General features: G+C 41.3%; 1 protein-coding gene across 3 annotated transcripts in view; it reads left to right on the top strand.

Annotated features, from left to right (window-relative positions):
• The window catches only part of CSMD3 (CUB and Sushi multiple domains 3), a 922,268-nt gene that overhangs the window by 840,968 nt on the left and 61,986 nt on the right, over positions 1 to 19,314 (top strand). For all 3 annotated transcript variants that reach the window (XM_054984891.1, XM_054984890.1, XM_054984889.1), the window contains 5 exons: positions 848 to 1,024; positions 3,933 to 4,112; positions 7,804 to 7,977; positions 15,136 to 15,309; positions 16,217 to 16,290. In XM_054984891.1, the coding sequence (XP_054840866.1) occupies positions 848 to 1,024; positions 3,933 to 4,112; positions 7,804 to 7,977; positions 15,136 to 15,309; positions 16,217 to 16,290 (779 nt within the window). The remainder of the gene's footprint in view (positions 1 to 847; positions 1,025 to 3,932; positions 4,113 to 7,803; positions 7,978 to 15,135; positions 15,310 to 16,216; positions 16,291 to 19,314) is intronic.

Raw genomic sequence — 19,314 nt, 5'->3', positions numbered from 1 at the left:
CTATGTATATTTTGATATATAATACACAATAATCTTGCATAGCTCTTTGTTGTGCCCAGAGACTACACTCCTGAGTACTTACCATTTTAGATTTTTTTCACCAGAGCAACAAAATATCACAGAACATAATCTATGACAAACTGAATGCAATAATTAACAAAAAAAGTTTTAAAAGGTTTTTCCTCAGCATTTTACACAACTACATCATTATGTTGTTTCCCTGCAGTGTTCCTGTTTAGGTTTTTGTAGGAAAGCACGACCTGGCACCAAAATTTTGCCCAAAACTTCTTTTGAAGTTCCTTCTCAAGTGAAAATTCTGGAATTGAATTTTCAATATGACAAGTGGTATTTCTCAGGGGGTTACTTATATTCGTTGGTTGTGTAACCAGAGTCCACCCAAACCAATATCAAAATGAACCAGGTCGTTCTTCCACAGGAACAACTGCTAACAGGAAAAGCAAGATTTGGGTCCAGATATCTAATATCTGAAAAGGAGAGTGTTGACTCTCAAAAGTTCAGATGTTGGAAAACTAGTTGATCTTTAAAGTGCTACTGGACCCAAATCTTGCTCTCCTACTACAGACCAAGACGACTACCCACCTGAAACTGCTAAGAAGAAAGTGTTTTGTCTGGATCCACATTGGTCTTTAGATCTGCTATGAAGTTTTGGAAAGAGGTCAAAGAGTTTTAATGAGACTTAACATATTCCAAGTGGATTTTTTCATCTCTGCTATGAAGTAGTCCAATTCCATCTTAAATTCATGGGAATATTATTTTGAACTTGGTTCTATAGCTTTTAAAATCATTCTCCACTGCATTTTGTATATTTCTGTATTTGACTTTCTAGCTGTGCAGTGTGGTAACCCTGGAACAACTGCTAATGGGAAGGTTTTTCGGATAGATGGCACGACGTTCTCCAGTTCCGTCATCTATTCTTGCATGGAAGGCTATATTCTGTCTGGATCTTCTGTAAGACAGTGTACTGCCAATGGAACATGGTCTGGTTCTTTGCCCAACTGCACAAGTAAGTTTCAATTGAAAATGAAAACTAAGTTGCATAAGCATAGTATAACATAAGCATAGTATAACATAAGCATAGTATAACATTTTCATCATGGTCTCCTGCTGATGAGGGAGAAATGAGAAAATTAATACAAAAACAAAATAATAATGACATTTTAAATATGTGGAGGGAAAGACTAAGGGCTAGGTGGAATGGAACAGGGTTTGTTTTGTTCAAATATAAGAAAGATGACCCATATTATCATGCATGCTATTGCTTATCTCTTAGGCCCAAACTAGATGTGTCACATCTGACATGAGCCAGGTCAGGGTTTGCCCAGACTGTGAACTTTGCAAAGCTAAATATGGCCTCTATGACTGGTATTCCCAAGAATGCTGGATCCTGATTCAGGACTGTGACACAGAGGGAGAAGGGATTACTGTCTTCCCTCCCGTACTGGTTTCCCAAGCTGAAATGGCCACATGGGGCCACTGTTGGCCCCACTGAGGTGCTACAGTTGGAAATGCAGGGTTTAAAAGAAAGCATGTTGCAGTCTGCTTTGATTTTTTTTTAAAAAATTGGTTTCTTCATAATCTGTTATGCAGCTGCTGCTGTCTTTTTCCTATCAGGACATACTACAATCAAGTGGAAAAGCACTAAACTGTAAATATCATAGGCATAAAATGAACATAAATCAACAGTCAAAAGTTCAATGGAAACCTAATGAATTTGGGGGAAAACATCTAAAAAGGGGTGAAAAATAACTCCTTGAGCATTCAAGAAATGAATATTGACAGATGGTTGTTGTGGATTTTCTGGGCTGTATAGCCGTGGTCTTGGCATTGTAGTTCCTGATGTTTCACCAGCAGATGTGACTGGCATCTTCAGAGGTATAGCACCAAAAGACAGAGATCTCTCAGTGTCACAGTGTGGAAAAGAAGTTGGCAGGTAATTTATATCTACTCAGGAAGGGGGGGTTGGGCTGAGTCATCCTGTAAGAGTTCCCCAGGGTGTGGAATGCCAATGGAGGGAGGCTTCACTGTATCCTGAGGAGGGTTTTTTTGCATATGGATTGGTGCTTGATATGCTAATCTTCTCTGCAGGGCTATTGTAGGGTATAGAGTATTTTGTTAGCCTGGTGTTTTTCAGGATTGGAAACCATGCTCTATTCATTCTTAAAGTCTCTCCTGTTGAAATAGTGCTTATGCTTATGAATTTCAATGGCTTCCCTGTGCAATCTGACGAAGTAGTTGGAAGTGTTGTCCAGTATTTTAGTGTCCTGGAATAGGATACTGTGTCCTGTTTGAGTTAGGCTACGTTCAGCCACTGCTGATTTTTCTGGATGGCCAAGTCCATTAGCATTCCACATCCTGGGAAACTCTTACAGGATGACTCAGCCCAACCCCCCCTTCCTGAGTAGATATAAATTTCCTGCCAACATTTTTTCCACACTGTGACACTGAGAGATCTCTGTCTTTTGGTGCTATACCTCTGAAGATGCCAGTCACAGCTGCTGACAAAATGTCAGGAACTACAATGCCAAGACCATGGCTATACAGCCCGGAAAGTCCACAACAACCATCATTCTCTGGCCGTGAAAGCCTTCGACAATACATCGAATATCGACAGGTTTATGCATCTCTGCTTTGGTACATTTCTTCCACCAGTGGATAATTTCATCAGCACAGAGATCTAACATGGCTTTAGACTACCAGAAAGGAAGGGGAAGTCATTACTAGACATGGGCACGAACACAAAAAAAAAACCCAAACATGATGTTCATTGTTTGTTGCTATCCATGAACAACGAACACTGACGAACATGATCCTGTCACAAACATGTTTGTTGTTTGTTGTTCATGGGGGCCAGCAGGCTCTCATCCAGCCATCAAGATCATTACTGCACCACTCCCAGAAACCTGAGCTGAGCAGGCACCAGAAAAGGTACCAATAATAAATAGTAGCTTGGCCTCAGAGCCTGGCAGCAGCCCTGGAACTTGAAGGGGTAGATCTATATCCCCCCCACACACACACACACACAAAGAAAATTCAAGCTCCAATGCACTCACCCTGTCTCTCCCTGAAAGCCAAGGTTGGGAGCCCCCCTCCCCCTTAGTCTTTTCCTCTTGTAACAAATTTGGAACTCTTGTCCACACTTGGAAGGAAGACCTGCCTATCAAGCTAAATTGGGCTTAGATTGGGGTTTCCAGGGCAACAGCAGGAGTTCTTACAGAGTTCAGACAATCCCTGCCTGAGTTGCCAAGGGAATTGATTGCAGGTGCCAGATGGTCTGGCTTGACGAACAGCAAAGAACAGCAACGAACAAGGCTTGCAACAACCACCTGTTCATTTAGAATGAGACCTCATGAACAGCTTGTTCATGAACAGCCTAACAGGCTGTTTGTGGGCTTTTTTGCATTCATAATACTGTTCGTGCCCATCTCTAGTCATTACATTATTTTCCTAATTGATGTCAAACCCACTGTATGTTTTAGATAGGCACAGCTCAACCTCTTTTCAATTGAAATTTTACATTTCGTCATTCTCTTTCACCTTCCCATAATTTCTGGCACAGAAGAAACCCATTGGGTATTGGGTTACAATTTTTTTCTGCAAAACTGAAAGGCTGAGTGAGAAACATTCTTCAGTCCTCATTAATTTATAATGTACGAGCACATGTATATGAAAGTTAACTACCTTTTCTGTTTTCAATATGTTTATATAAGGTGGATAAGGAGTTATAGATTTAGTTTCTATAAACTAAATAGTATACTCATTTTATATTTCTTCTAGGTGGCATTTACATTTGTTTTCTGAAGATGGAAATATTTGTGTAATCAATAATTCATTTTACCATACTTTTTTCTTTAATAAGTATGTAATAGCATTGATAATTTACCCTCATGTCTGTCAACAATTTTTCCTCATAGTAATCAGTTGTGGGGATCCAGGTGTCCCAGCCAATGGCTTGAGATATGGTGATGACTATGTTGTTGGACAAAATGTTACATATATGTGCCAGCCAGGGTACATAATGGAATCTAATAGCTCCAAAATTCGTACTTGCACCACGAATGGCACATGGAGTGGAATGCTCCCTACATGTAAAGGTATCATTTTGGATTTTCAGTGCTTTTATAGTACATTCTCTTTAGCAGGCCAGAACAATGCACAAGTCATTTACTACAGCCCATACTCAATAGTCCCCTGGATCCCCCCCCCAAGCTGGCTGGAAAATGGAAGGGGGGTTGGGGGCTTCTGGTGATTTGCTATAGTAACTAGTGAGTAAGGCTGAAAGGAATCAGTTATATCCGCACCAAACTCCAGCCTGGAACCATAACTCCTAAGGATGGAAGCCTTACAGAGTAGGTTCATGACATGACCCATAGTGGGTTACAGGCCCAGTCCAGAAATAAATGAGCCTCCCCATCCCCACCTTAGAGCACATAAAATACAGGGTTATAGTCACAGTCTGGGGACAATTCTTAGCTACACGAAACCATGTTTTGCATGCTGGTGGCCTCTGCCATGGAAAGGTACCATCAAAACACAATTTTCCGCATCAGTAGCAAGAAACATAGGATAGAGATTCTTACAATGTGATAGGAACCATCCTTGGGGTATGCTAGGATTCTGCATGCAATGACGGAGAGTTTAGCACAAAGTCACCCAGCTTTGTTATATCAGAGGACCATTAGGATAAGAAGTAAGGAGGAAAACATGTTCAATGGGACAGTTCTGCAGGTTGTTATAGTTGTTTTATGTTTCTCAAAATGTTGCCTTACAATCTGTGTTATTTATACTACCTTGCATATGGAGAAGTAGCAGCAGACCTGGAGATGATAGGAGGAGTTATTTTTTATCCCCGGGACAATGCACTCTAAACAGTGGTTGCACATAATTGGGATATTTCAGTTGTATGTAATTTTGCATATAATTTCTGTAAACACTGTTCAAGTCCTTGTAGAAAAGTTGCACTTTTTAAATTCTTTTTGTACTGAAAACCATCCATGTAAGTTAAGAGAATGAAATCATGCCTCCTTTCTCTCATCCCACTATACTTTATTATTCAAAGCACTTTTCCCCTAGGCTAGTTTTGGTAATGGAAATAAGCTGAGCTGGAAGAAAAAATGTTTAAAATAACACAGAATAGTAAGGTGCAGATGGTGGGGCTAAACTCCCTTTACCTGTGTGCTGTATGTAGATGAGAGCTCCCTCAGATGAGAGCTTCCCCCGCACTTTTCAGATTAATAGGAAGATATTTGAATAAATATACATGCATCTTCCTGTCACATCTAGTTTGTCCTTTACTGTGTTTTTAGTGTTTTGCCCTCTTACTTCATCTAATTGTAAAATGACTAGGAGACAGATTAAAATTTTATGAAGACAGTCTTCTCATAAAGTATTTTGTTCTTCCATTCCCTTATGCATTTTTTGCTCATTTCTGAAATAATGAATTAAGAACATTGTAACAGAAATGAGTCTGAGTCAATAAAAAGTATGGATGAGGTATATAGGTCTCCCACTCTTTATTGACTTCGACTCTCTTGGTGCTGAATTTGGTTATGATGCTCATAATTCGTTCTGTTCTGTTTGTTTGCTCATGTAGCCTTACTGTGCTATGATATGCGGAATTATACCCTTCCAAGTCCATTTAGGTCAATGAGCTTAGATTTGTATAGGTCTGCTTAGGATGGTAATTTACCGTGTTAGGGGTCCTTCACACATTACTTTTTTAAAGGTGTATAGTTAAAGATATACCCAAAAGGACATGAAAAAAAATATTTGTAATGCTTTTCTCATGTTTTTCTTTATATACAAAAGTTCTACATTACTTTTGATCAGATACTCCCAAAGTAATTTGCAATAACTGCAGTAAAAAATTACAAGCATAAACACCAAAATCCGTTTAAAAAAATCAATTTATCAGCGACAAGATGATACAAATGATAAGGGACCAACTAACAAAGGACTTTCAACAAAATACAAATGTTTTATCCAGTTTATGGAACCATATTAAAAAGAGCTAAATTCGCCGTCCTTGAAAGGTCATTGGAATGGCCATGCCCCATCTAAAACTGCAGACACCTGAAATCCCAGGTGCCATACCTTATGTTCATTTCTGTTTTGTTGGGATTCAACTTCACTTTGTTAGCCTGCATCCACTCCCAAACTGCCTCTAGACACCAGTTGAGGATTTCAACAGCCTCCCTGGGGTCAGCTGGAAGCACGAGATAGAGCTCAGTGTTATATGCATATTGGTGTCAACCAAGCCCAAAGCTCACCCTGAAGTTTTCATGTAGATGTTAAAGAGCATGGGGGCAAGATGGAGCCTTATAGGACCCCAAAGGCCAAGCAGCTGAGCAGCAGTTTCCCAGCACCACTTTCTGAAACCTACCCTCCAGGTAGGACAAGAACAGCTACAAAATGGTGTCTCCCAGCCTGGAAAGGTGGTCCAGAAGGAAACTATGATTGATGGTATCAAAATCCATTCAGAGATCCAGGAGAATCAACAGAGTTGTACTCTCTCTGTCCATCTCCCAGTGCAGGTCATCCACCAGGCCAAAAAAGACTGTTTCAGTCCCATAACCAGGCCCCAAACCAGGCTGGAAACGATTTAAAATATTCTTAAAAGTGCCTGTCAGGAAGCTAGGATTAGCAGTTACTCTTTATTCAGTTTATAGATGGACACTCATCTTCTATTTTTCCTCCTTCATCCATATGTTTTTTCCCATTCCTTTGTTCACATTAACTTTCCATTTCGTTTCCTTTCCTTTCCACTTACTACCTTTTTAAAAACTCATAACGTAATCATAAGCTCTGCTCTCTCCTGGTCATGAAGTAAAGTTCCTTTAAGCATCATTGTCAACTCTCCTACTCAGCTAAGTACTCAAACACTCTTTACCTAACAGAGCCAATTTCAAGCTGCACCATGCTATAAAATTCCCTGGAATAGTAGTCCGTCTTTTACCATGATATACCTTAGGGATATGTTTTCCTTGCTCTGGAAGACGGTTACCGCCAGGCCTCTTGCATCTTTTCCCCACATCTTCTTAAAAATACATAGCTCTAAAATAAATTACAGTGCAATCCTAAATAAAGTTCTACCGTTCTAATGGCATTGATTTAAATGGATTTAGAATGCTGTAATTTTATTTAGAATTGCTCAGTAAATCTGCTGTTAGTCTTCATGGTTCCCTTCCACCACTGTTTTCACAATGCTTTCTTCCATGCCAATATCTTTTCTTTGATCTGCTTAAAAGTATATATCCAGCAAGCCATCCCATGTATACAGCTCTAGAGCAATTTACAATGTAACCCAAGAAGAGTTATATCCTTCTAAGTGCATTGTCTTCAGTGTGACTCTGCTCAGAACTGTACTATAATTCATCCAATAACATCAATGTAATTTCATACACTTTTAGTATTTTTATTTTCCTTTCTTAAAACTTAGTAATAGCAATAGAAAGAAAATATTCAGTGTTCTAATATACCTTGATCTACTTACAGAGGACCTTGAGTTTTATATAACTGAAATATATCAATTGTGCATGGGGGGTGTTTAGTAGTTTTTTTTAGCTCCTGCATCCTCTCCATCCACTGCAGGATGCATTTGAGCGTATATTAGGTCATGGAAAGAAGTACATGTGGTGTAACCTGCAAGCTGCAGCAGCAGCATTAAAAAAAACTCCTATACTGTCCTCCAAAAGTGTTAAATTAGCACATATGGTTCACCTAGTAATGGTAGACGCTAGGGATATTTGCAGCTGCTGTGCCTAATGACTGTAAATGTTGTTGCAGCTGTTACCTGTCCAACTCCACCCCAGATCTCTAATGGAAGACAGGAAGGAACAAATTTTGACTGGGGCTTTAGTATTAGCTATGTCTGCTCGCCTGGCTATGAGCTATCTTTTCCTGCTGTTTTAACCTGTGTTGGTAATGGAACATGGAGTGGCGAAGTACCACAGTGTTTACGTAAGTAGTCCTTTGATATTTTCATTTTATTCTGACAGGTGTTTCCATTAAATCTCAAATACTCAGTAACGCAGTAGAAGACTACTGTATATACTTCCCTGGAGCAGAGACAAACATAATGCTGAGGATCTGTTAGCTACTTTTAGGAAATCAGGAGCAGCTTGCAGGGCTACACCTTCATCACAGTTCCTCACCCCAATTATATGTATTTTATTTATTTTTATTTATATTTTTATTATTTATAGTCCACTTTTGTCACTGAGACTCAGCAGATTACACAATGTGAGTCAGTACAATCAATATCAAAGACTTTTCAATAAACATGTAATGGGTATGTATGCAAATCTGCAAAGATTTTTTAAAAAACAGCAGAAATCCAATACAGAGCTGGAGAAATGTCGAAACAGCATAAACTTTGTTGCGTACGTTTACAACTGACATATTAAACAACTTAGGAACTACTCAGTAAGATAATACTTATAGCATAGTAATGAAGTCTATGGTCCCTCAGTATTTAGGGCAATATTAGTAAAGACTGTGGTCTCTCCTTATCTCTTTACTGATGGATTCTCTTTACTGATGGCTCTCTTGAGACCACTTCCTTACAGTCCAGCCCTTATATCTGAGTAAAAAGCCCTCTTGAATAATTCAGATTTGCATCATTTGTGGATGGCCAGGAAAGTCAGAGTTTTCCTAAGCATTCCATATAGTGGGGGCCATGACAGAGGATGCATCAGTGGAAACTTGCAATTCATGCCAACCAGTGGTTCCATTTTGCCATGGCTGAAAGGGAAAAATTCCAGTAATACCAATAAAAAGAGGAACCTAGTGAATATTAACTATAATCTATAACATCAGCACTACAGCACTGCACAGGGAGAGCAGGAGGAATTTGGGATGGGAGAGGAAGGGACTGGAAGAGGGTAGGCACAACTGCAGGGCCCACTAACTGGTGTTATTGCCGCAATACCATATTCACCAGAAAAGAATGTGACCCTGAATGTAAGACAATCCCCCTTTATAAAAATTATTTACAAAATGGGTTTTATTACTGTGCATAACTATAACTTCTTGAATTTAAACCCCTCTTTTTCTAGATGGCACATGTGGAAAAAAACCCTAGACTTTCTTTCGCTAAACGGAGTAGTTCTTTTTGTCTAGTTTCAAGTGGGTATCCATGTTTGTCTGTAGTAGAAGAGCAAGATTCAAGTCCAGAAGCACCTTAAAGGCCAACAAGATTTCCAGAGTATAAGCTTTCGAGAGTCAAAGCTCCTTTTGTCAGATACCTGATGAAAGGAGCTTTGACTTTCAAAACTCAACCGATGGAAATGTTGTTGGCCTTTAAGATGCTATGGGACTCAAATCTTGTTCTTTTTGTCCAGAGTGACTATCATTTGGCCACCATGACCTCAGACAGGGATCCCTGTCCTTCGCACACTAGCAGGGGCCTTGACTCTTCACTGGCCCTCTTCCCAACACCACTAGTGCTCTGGTGCTCACCACCCCACAAGAGTCCCTCTGTCCTCCTCTGGCTCTAGGCCTCTTCCTGCCAGTGTACCACCGCTGCTGCCTCCATGGATACTCAACTCAGGGGCTGAAGCTCCCTCCTCCCAGTTCCCTGCTGCTGCTGGCAGTCTGGGCTCCTCTCCCTCGGGACCTCCTATCTCAGTGGCATGGAATGGGCTGTACCCAGCTTGAGTTTACACTGGCTGCCCTCCTCCATTGTTGACACCTGCCCCCCCTGCTTTTGGGAGTGGCCTTGCTCTCGCCATGCACATTCCTGGCATGGCCACCACCGCTGTTCCACTTTTGCCACTGGTTTTCTTCCCTGCCAGCAGCTGGCTCACTTCCTCCTGCTTCCCCTCACACTCCTCCACCTTGTGGCCTCTGCTCACCCCTTTAAATTCCCCATCACCGGACCCAGGCCTGGCTCTGCTATTGACATCCCTTTGCTCCTTCTGGGCTGCCCATGTTTTCTTTTGAGCAAGCCATTCGGAGCATGGAGTCCCTGTGCAGGCCCCACAAAGCCAGCAGGACCATCACAGTGACATTGGTGAAGGTAGTACTCACCCTTGGTCCTATCCACACCAGATAAATGAGAAATAACTTGCTAAGACAGGGCAGTACTTTAATTTGTTAGACACAAAAATAAAATTTGACCTTTTGAAGTCCTTAGTTTTGTAAACTGATAATTTTCCAGCTTCTAAGCATAGTGTAGACACTGAAGAAAGACCCGTGACAGCATTCATCTCATATTTTGTACAGCTGGAACAAGTTTGTCAAATGTGACAAAAATGCCACCAGAAGGAACTACATTCTTAGCTCAGGCAAAACTTGCGCTGACATCAGTAATGACTTTGCCTGCCAGAAGTACAGAAGAGACTCCAGGCTGTCTCTCTCACAATTGGACTTTTGTTCCAATATTATATTAAATTACCTATTTTATACAGAAATTTTTATTATCATAAAATTGCTGACATTGATGGATTTTTCACTGCTGCAGATTTCATTACAATAACAAATGTATGCTGGCTCTTTACACTAGGGTTCTTGCATAGATTTTCCCCTCCCTTTTTTGAAAAAAAAATACTAATCTTTTTAAAAAGTGACTTCTGTGGATTTGATTATTGAGAAAGGGAAATGAGAAATGGAGCAATGTATGCATAGGCATAGGAGAAGCATCACAAGTATGAACGGTACTATATTGATGAGCTTTATAGTGCAATGTGCAAACCTCATCCTATACATGCTGACTCAAAAGTAAATCCTGTCATATTCATTGTAGGGATTATATGTGCATTAGCTTGGAAACCAAAACCCAAATCTCCTTGCATCCATGGGGCTGTTCTGAATTGACCTTGTTAACTGAAAACTTAGGTCATGACTGTGAGCCAAAGGTCTAAAGATGCTCATGTACATACATGACTTCCCAGTGGATACTGGCTCCCATATTTACTACAGCACATAATGACTGGATCTGACTTTTTTGCTTATTTTGTCGAAACTGTTGAGTTACTTTGCATTCAGTACACTATATGTGCATCGTGTTTCTCTAATCTCTTCTGCTTTTCTGGGTATCTATATACTCCTAGTGCATCCCAGTTCTACAGCATTGCAATGATCTCTATGGATTTAGTGCCGAGGAATATTTTATCATCCTAATAGGTCTAAATCTTGATGACAATTACACAACTTTCTGTATTTTCTTTGCTTTGTCTAATTATTTAGCATGATCAAAGAGTACTGGATTGCATTTGCACAGTTGCTCAAATTTTTTTTAAAAAGTTGACTCACTGGTATGCCTTACAACTTTAATCAAAATGTCTACATATTGTCAAAGTCAATAATGCTGGCAATGGCAGTTCATGTAGCAGTTTCCTGGAGGACCAGCAGTCTCTGTTAATGAACATACTGAATAGAGAGGGGAACCCAACATGTTTACTGGAAAGCACAACAGCTGCAACTACAGAACTTTGCAGGTACACAGGTGCTGGGTGGCTTGTCCCATGTGCTCCTAACAACTTAACAACCATCTCCATGCACAATGTTGCAACAGCTGTGCACAACAGCTGCAACTGGAACACAGTGGAACACACTGAATAGAGAGGGGAACCCAACATGGTCACTGGAGCACAACAGCTGCAACTACAGAACTTTGCAGGTACACAGGTGCTGGGTGGCTTGTCCCATGTGCTCCTAACAACTTAACAACCATCTCCGTGCACAATGTTGCAACAGTATCCCTGGTGCTTCTGTCACTGTTTCCCTAATTCCTTTTGTTAAAGTCTTCAGATTCTCTTTTCGTGTAGCATCTCTCAGGTGTGGTAGCTTGTTAGACCTCTGGCAAACTATCACATGATCAGAAGTATACTACAGGTAATTTCAGATCAGCCTTGACCCTGATTAGTACTTGGATGGGAGACTGCCAAGGAAGCCCATGACCATTATGCAGAATGTCTCTTGTCTTAAAAACCCTGTAGAGACTCAAGAAGCCAGCTGCAACTTGATGGCACTCATTATCACCATTTATTTATTTATTTATTTATTTATTTATTTATTTATTTATTTATTTATTTATTTATTTATTTATTTATTTATTTATTTATTTATATGCTGTGCCTCCATGGAACTCAGAAGGAGTGCAGGATGTTATAGTTGCATATCCTCATCCAAAGCCAACAGTGTATCCACTACAACACAAAAGTTCTGTTCCCAGCATGGTTTATTTAATCTCTGTCAGTTTGTGAAACCAGGCTTTGGCTCGCAATGATCTTTCAAATCCCGATTTGCTTCAACAGTTCCTGATCTCCTCACCTTCACTCTTCTTGCTGCCTCCCTCACAAAGACCCAACTCACTTCCCAGCTTGTCCACTTTTGTACATTCTTCAAAACCTTAGCGAAGACTAACCATAGTTAAGAATCCTTCCCCAAACCATTGTTTCACATCCTGAGTGGAATGGCCTACGTTTAGACAATCACAGTAATCATAGATTGTCTGAACGCAGGCCTCTATCACAGTAACCATAGATAGATTAATTAAAACCACATTCTGAACTGAGCCACTGGCAACCTTAATCTGTGATTCTGTCAGTATGGTATTGGGGCTGATGAACCCAGACAAAAGGCTAGTTCAGAAATCAACCAGTTGTTTCTTGAGCCACTTATGGATTCAGCCACACAGAAGATCAAGGAAGGAAAGTCTTCTGGATTATCTCATAATCATTTCAAGTACCTTACAATTTAAGTCAGTTTTATTATTCCCATCTAACAGAGGGAAGGGAACTGAAGTTGAGAAAGAGTTGCTTGTCTGTGGGTATCTGTTATGCTCTTGGCAGAAGCAATCTTTTTGGATCATTTTTTCTGATTCTATTAGTATACTTCATTGTGTAGTTTTCACGGGTGTGTATCTAGAACATTTTCATTGTGGTTTCAGATCTGGAGCCACTGAGTGAAAAGTTTAACGTGATTTGGGTACTTTTCTGGTGGGGCCTGGGGTGTTGCCCGGTAGAGGTGAAATTTGTTAGTTTTTATTTCCATTCTCTTGATTTTTATGGCCATTCTTTTCAGTGGGGAAGGGGAGGGAGAACAGCTGCTTTTGCACTTAACAGCACCAAAATCACACAGAACACAGTCCTTCTCTACTCTAAAGCCCCTCTAAGTTTCAAGCAGATTGAACAAGGGGGGGTTACAGCCCCTGCTAGTAGGTCATTTTCTGGGCAGCAGCCTGAAGATCTCTCTTTACTAATTTCTACAATAGCAGTCAAGCAGCAGTCAGCAGGAGAGCTCCTGCCAGCCCCGAGCATAAAGTCCTGTCTACATTCATTTCATTTCCCTATTTGTAAACTAATGTTTTTTTTAACCTTTCCTCTAAAAACTCTGCATTTTCCTTTCTTTCTTGTTGAGGTTTGTTGTTCAGAAAATGAAGGCTCCCATTGCAGACTGCTCCACTCCCAAAGTTGCACTCCCATCATTTCCCATGGGGAACTGGGAGGGGGGCGGAGATTGGTGTTGTTTTTCAACCGAATGTTGCAGAATTGCAGAGGAGTATCTTGGGCATGTCCTTCAAAGAACTCTCCAAGCTTCATGTAATTTGGGCAAAGAGTTAGAATTCTACAGACCCCTGGACAAGCCAAGGCTTTTCTACTCGCCCCCCCAAAAGCTCTCTCCAGCGCATAAGGAGGGGTGCAGGAGGAAGGAGGAAGGAGAATGGCAATGTTCTGCAGCTTGGCTGGGAGGGCTCTTTGGTCTTCCCTTGCAATGATCTGATTGGAAGGAAGGAATTCTCCAGGAAATCAGTACAGGTTCCAAGTGACATGTGAGCTCATGCTGCATTGCTAATAAATGCTGGAACCTGGGGAAAAAACACAGATTTTTTCATGGAAGAGTTTCATGATTACCAAGGAGCCAGGGCTAGCCTTTCCTTTCTGGAGAGTCACAAATAAGACCTGGAGACAGGCTCATGATTTTCATTACGTACACTCCTGATAGTTACTACACTGTACGACATGAGCTCCCAGTTGAATTTCATTGTGATGATGCATATTTGCCTTTCAATCTAACCATTGTATGTCGAGAGCATAGGGGATACTATGATTTAAATGAATAAATGCAGGAGGTTGGCAACCTTAATCTCTGATTCTATCAGTATGGTATTGGGGCTGTTGAACCCAGACAAAAGGCTAGTTCAGAAAACTCCCATTTGTTTCTTGAGCTGCTTATGGATTCAGCCATAGATCAAGGAAGGAATGTCTTAATTGCCACAGTCATTGACAGTTGCTGCATGGTAGCAATTTGTGCGGATACGGTGGCATATTTGCCAGCTACCAAAGTGGTATCTGTATTCATGGCCATGCCAGGTCAAGCATTATTTCCTCCACTTGGCTGCACTCCCAGGGCTCCTTAACATGGAGCATTCTGAATGAGTGCCTTTCAACGCTTTTGTTTCTCATCCTGGGATGCCTCTTGAGTCCAAGGTTTTCCCCCTCTAGTGCTGAAATTGATTCCTAAATCAGTAGGTATGTCTGCCATTCCCCAAATATTGGCCTGTTCTGCATAAAACAAAAATATTATTAATTATTGCTTTCAGACTTGTGAGGATACTTTGGAAAATAGCAGGCTGCAAACTTCTGCTGGGAAAAGACAGGTTCCTAGAACTTCAAGCCTGCAACAAAGACATCTCGGCATACTTCCACATTTCTTGAGAAAAATAAGACCGATGCAAATTGCTGAGGTCTCTGGCTTCCATGGTTACGCCATTCATACAGAGAATTACAAAGCATCCAACAATACACATAGCTGGGAAAAGACTGGGGAGAAATACTTGAATGAATGATGATGTTCCTCAACAAATTTTCCCTTTAAAAATAACCGACGTCCCAGAATGTAAGGAATGTTGTTAATTTTTTCTTGGACATTTGAGAGATTGTTAGCGCAAAGCAGCAGTGAAAAATAAATAATGGACCCTCCAGATATTAGCTTGACATGTAAGTGCATCACTAGGCATTCCAGGAAGAAGGGTGTGTGGCTACCAGAGCTTGCATCTGTGCACTGTGTGTTGTGCTCACAAGCTAAAGTTCCACTTCAGATATTATGAAGTACAGAGACCAGGGAACCATAGGCAACTTTGACATGCTTTCTGTGTATTGTCTTTCTCTACAGCAAAGTTTTGTGGTGACCCAGGAGTACCTGCACAAGGCAAAAGAGAAGGCAAGAGCTTCATATATCAGTCAGAAGTCTCTTTCAGCTGCAATCTTCCATTTGTGTTGGTTGGGTCTAGTACTCGGATATGTCAAGCAGATGGTACATGGAGTGGGTCATCTCCCCGTTGCATAGGTATGGTGGGATTAGTCATATTCTGCTACATATTTCCCTTCTTTTTTATTGCTAATGCTGTTCTCACTGGGTACAGTTCACCACATCTACTAGCGTGGGGACTGTTGTTCATTCCTCCATATACATTTTGTCTGCTGCTTCCTAAAAATTGGCTTCAGCAGAAGAAAATCTGCAGGGTTGTTAGGAGGGGAGAGTATGAGAGGTAGTGACCAATCAGTGAGACTCGACACTAACAGAAGTATAGTCTGTTCAGGCAGCAGGATCTCTGTAGCCAAGCCTTCATATGTAGGATATTTACATGTGTATAACTAGAGACCTTCAGCCAAAGGCTGTAAAGGGAAGGGGATGTTTATACAAAGGTGCCTCTCTGTGATACGTGGCCACAAATTGGTGCATAACCCATGATGGGTTGATGGGGGAGGGAAACTTATATATGATTTACATCTGTAAAGTTGACATAGTTCCTTCATGTGCATCTGACAAAGAAGACTCTGGTTCACAAAAGCTTACACCGCAATAAAGTTGTTAGTTTTTATGGTGCTAGATGACTCCTTTTTACTTTAATTTCAACAGACTTAGATAGTTTCTCTCTGGAATTTGTATTCTTCTGCTTGGTTTTACTTGAATACATTTTTAGTAGGAGTGCTCAATCCTATGGGCTGATGCCTACACACTGATTCTGGGATAAAGTAACAACAGGCTAGCTTGACGAGATTTTCTTTATGCCATTTTTTTGTTGACAAAACATAATATGAATTAATTTCAAAGATTCAGATTGGGCTCTTTCATTTAAATTTTGACTCTCTTGATTTGTGTCTGTGATGAGTTGATTGTAAACATATTCACACTTTTAAAATGCACGCACATTACATGATGCATCTTTTTCTTTCATATTTTTTTTTCTCAGAACCAAGTCGTACAGCATGTGAAAACCCTGGAGTTCCCCGACACGGATCACAAAACAATACATTTGGTTATCAGGTAGGTTTGGTGAAGCTGAATTTCCATTGTATTCTGCAGTGGAGATTTTTTGTGGTCATTCTACTTCTGTTTGAATTCCGAATGAATTGCTTAATTGGTAAGAAAGGTGGAAGAATTCTTTGGAATTGAGCTTGACTCTTGCAAACTATTTTTCCAAAACCTGAAACAATAGCTTCTTTCTCGTGAGCCCAGTTCTGGGAGCATCACTGGAAGCATGATAGGGCTTGAAAACATTTCCCATGGTTTGTGAGCACCATGGTTGAAAGAGGGTATAGCGGGGGGACCCCCCCTCCACACACACAAAAAGCCTTCCACACTCTTGCCACCCAAGCTGGTAAAGCCAGTTTGGTGTAGTGGTTAAGAGCGCAAGACTCTAATCTGGAGAGCCGGATTTGATTCCCCACTCCTCCACTGTAAGCCAGCTGGGTGACCTTGGGCTAGTCACAGCTCTCTGGAGCTCCCTCAGCCCCACCCACTTCACGTAGTGATTGTTGTGGGGATAATAATAGCATACTTTGTAAATTGCTGTGAGTGGGCATTAAGTTGTCTTGAAGGGTGGTGTATAAATCAAATGTTGTTGTTTAAAATTGAGGATACCATCACACGCCACCTGTCTAGCTCCACTTCTGCAGACAGAGAGCCTTGACCCAAATCCTCACAGGGTCCCTGCTCTCCTCTTCCAGAGACTCCACCAGACAGGCAGCCCATTCCTTGTATGTACTCCACCTCACCCAGCTACAGCTCAGGGCTATTGGGGAAAGGGAACTCAGAGGTACTTTCCTTAAACTGAGTATACTTTCTGTATACTCAAAAGTACTTTCCACTGCCACTATTTAGACTAGGCCGGTGTGTGTGTGGGGGGGGGTATTTTTTCCCCCTCTGCCAATGATTCCAAGCCAACCAGGGTTAAACAAAACAAAAATAAACTTTATTTACAAGAAGGAACATAGAAATGAACAGATTTTAAACTAACAAACAAATTTGAGCTAAACAAAAAATGTGTCAAAGAATCAGAACAGGTTTGTAATCAGCTATCTCTCTCTGCAGCCTTCCCTCGGCAGAGTCATTCTCCTCCAGCAGCTCCCAAGAGCCTTATTTTCCCTCCAACAGACACTCATTTCCATTGGCCCAGCAATCTGCCCTCTTGCATTGGCTGCTGCTCAGGAGAGGTGGAGCTGGAGCCAGTCCGGTCCATCACAGAGGGACTGCTCAACACATGCAAAATATTTTTAAAAAGTAGCAAGACAGGGACCAAGGAACTATACAGAGTACTAAATGCAATTTCAGAATTACTGGCATTTTAGCAAGTATGTCCCATGCATTTCTAAACAAGACTGTTTTCACACTACTAACCTGCTTCCGTAACATTGTGAAATGTTGTGCAAAAAACGCGGAAGATAGCATCTTCTCATGAGAGTTTTGCACGATATCGCGCAAAACTCTCGCAAGATGATCTCGTCCGCGTTTTTTGCGTGACGTTTCTCAACGTTACAGAAGCAGGTTAGTAGTGTGAAAACGGCCCAACTCTCTATAGCTGTGAAACTTAAAGGCAGCTACTTTTAATGAAAAATATAATTGAATCCTGCCCAATTTTCAAGGTGTTCTTTTTTCCTTGACATTTTTTCTTTATAAAATTCAGTGATGGAAAATTCATGTTGGGAGGACCTCTTTGCTCCCCACTTGCAGTTTTCTGCAAGAACCTACCTGTCCCCAAAAGTACTTGTCCAGGTAAGCAGTTTTTGGTAAGAAAACTGCTAAGGAATGGAATCCTTCCTGCACAGATCTTCTACTGCAGTTTGCTACCACTTCAGCTCCATTTTGTAAAAGAAAAAGAATAAAACTTATCATGACTTTAGCTTGGCCTCAGTTGCTTTGTTGCTCTTTGTTCAATAGATACAGATAAAGTCATTGGCTTACCTCCAGTTGTAGACATACTTTATCTTTACTTTTAATTAGAGATGGGCATGATCTGCATTACGATAAAAAAAAACCCACGATAATGGCATTTGCACAGTCGGGACCTGGTGGATCTTTGCCTTCCACAGCAAACGATCCAGCGGTCAGGAGGGCGCTGGACCGGGGCTGGATGGGGCGATCGTGATAGGATCGGGAAGCTAGACATTCAGGCACCAACAATCTATTCCCCTGGCAATGGAGGCAGGAGAGGAAGGGGTTAAGAGAGAGAGAAAACTTTGAGTGCGGCTATCAGCAGAAGCTGTTTTGCGCTCCTCCTGAGTTCATTCAGTGCATTGAAAGAGTTAACACTGAAAAGAGATATCTGTCTCCTCCTGGCTTCTCAGCCCAGTGCCTGCTTTTTGCAAGAAGTTGCTATGTGATTTGATGTTTCATTTGTGTTTTTCCTATTTAAAAAACCATAGGATCTGCGAGGATCTGTGTGGATCCTGGTTTTACTTTCTTCCTGTTTAAAATATGCTTTTGGAAGACTGGCTGCTTGCTTTTAAAATTGGGTGGGGAGGAATGGATTCTATCCCAGCTTTTTTTTAAAAGCTGGCTGAAACTTGTTGACGGGTGGGTCTCTCTCTCTCTCTATTTGGAGAGGCAAGGACGGGTTAAAAACTTTTCCCCCCTCTGCTCTAAGTGCGTGCGTGTGTGTGTGAGAAAACGTCCCCTCCCTGAGAGGAGGCGGCTCGTCGCCAGCTTAAAAACTTTCCCTCCCTCTACTCTGTGTGTGTGTGTGTGTGTGTGTGTGTGTGTGTGTGTGTGTGTGTGTGTGAGAGAGAGAGAGAGAGAGAGAGAGAAAATGTCCCCTCCCTGAGGGGAGGTGGCTCGTCGCTGAGTTAAAAACTTTTTCCCCATCTGCTCTAAGTGTGTGTGGGGGGGGGGCGCCCCTCCGATCCCAGATCCCAGATCGGAAACGGGACTTGATCAGAGTGAATCGGTGATCTGGGGTCATCACCAGTGCAGATCCACTAACAGCTTGATTGGTATTTTTTTTTTTGATCGTGCCCATGTCTACTTTTAATCCTATCTACCACATACAAATGAAATCGTAACAGCTCCAAA

The sequence above is a fragment of the Eublepharis macularius genome, chromosome 7 (assembly GCF_028583425.1).
Source record: "Eublepharis macularius isolate TG4126 chromosome 7, MPM_Emac_v1.0, whole genome shotgun sequence".
Lineage (NCBI taxonomy): Eukaryota > Metazoa > Chordata > Lepidosauria > Squamata > Eublepharidae > Eublepharis > Eublepharis macularius.
The sequence above is the reverse complement of the archived record's forward strand: the minus strand, read 5'-3'. Positions and strand labels throughout refer to the sequence as shown.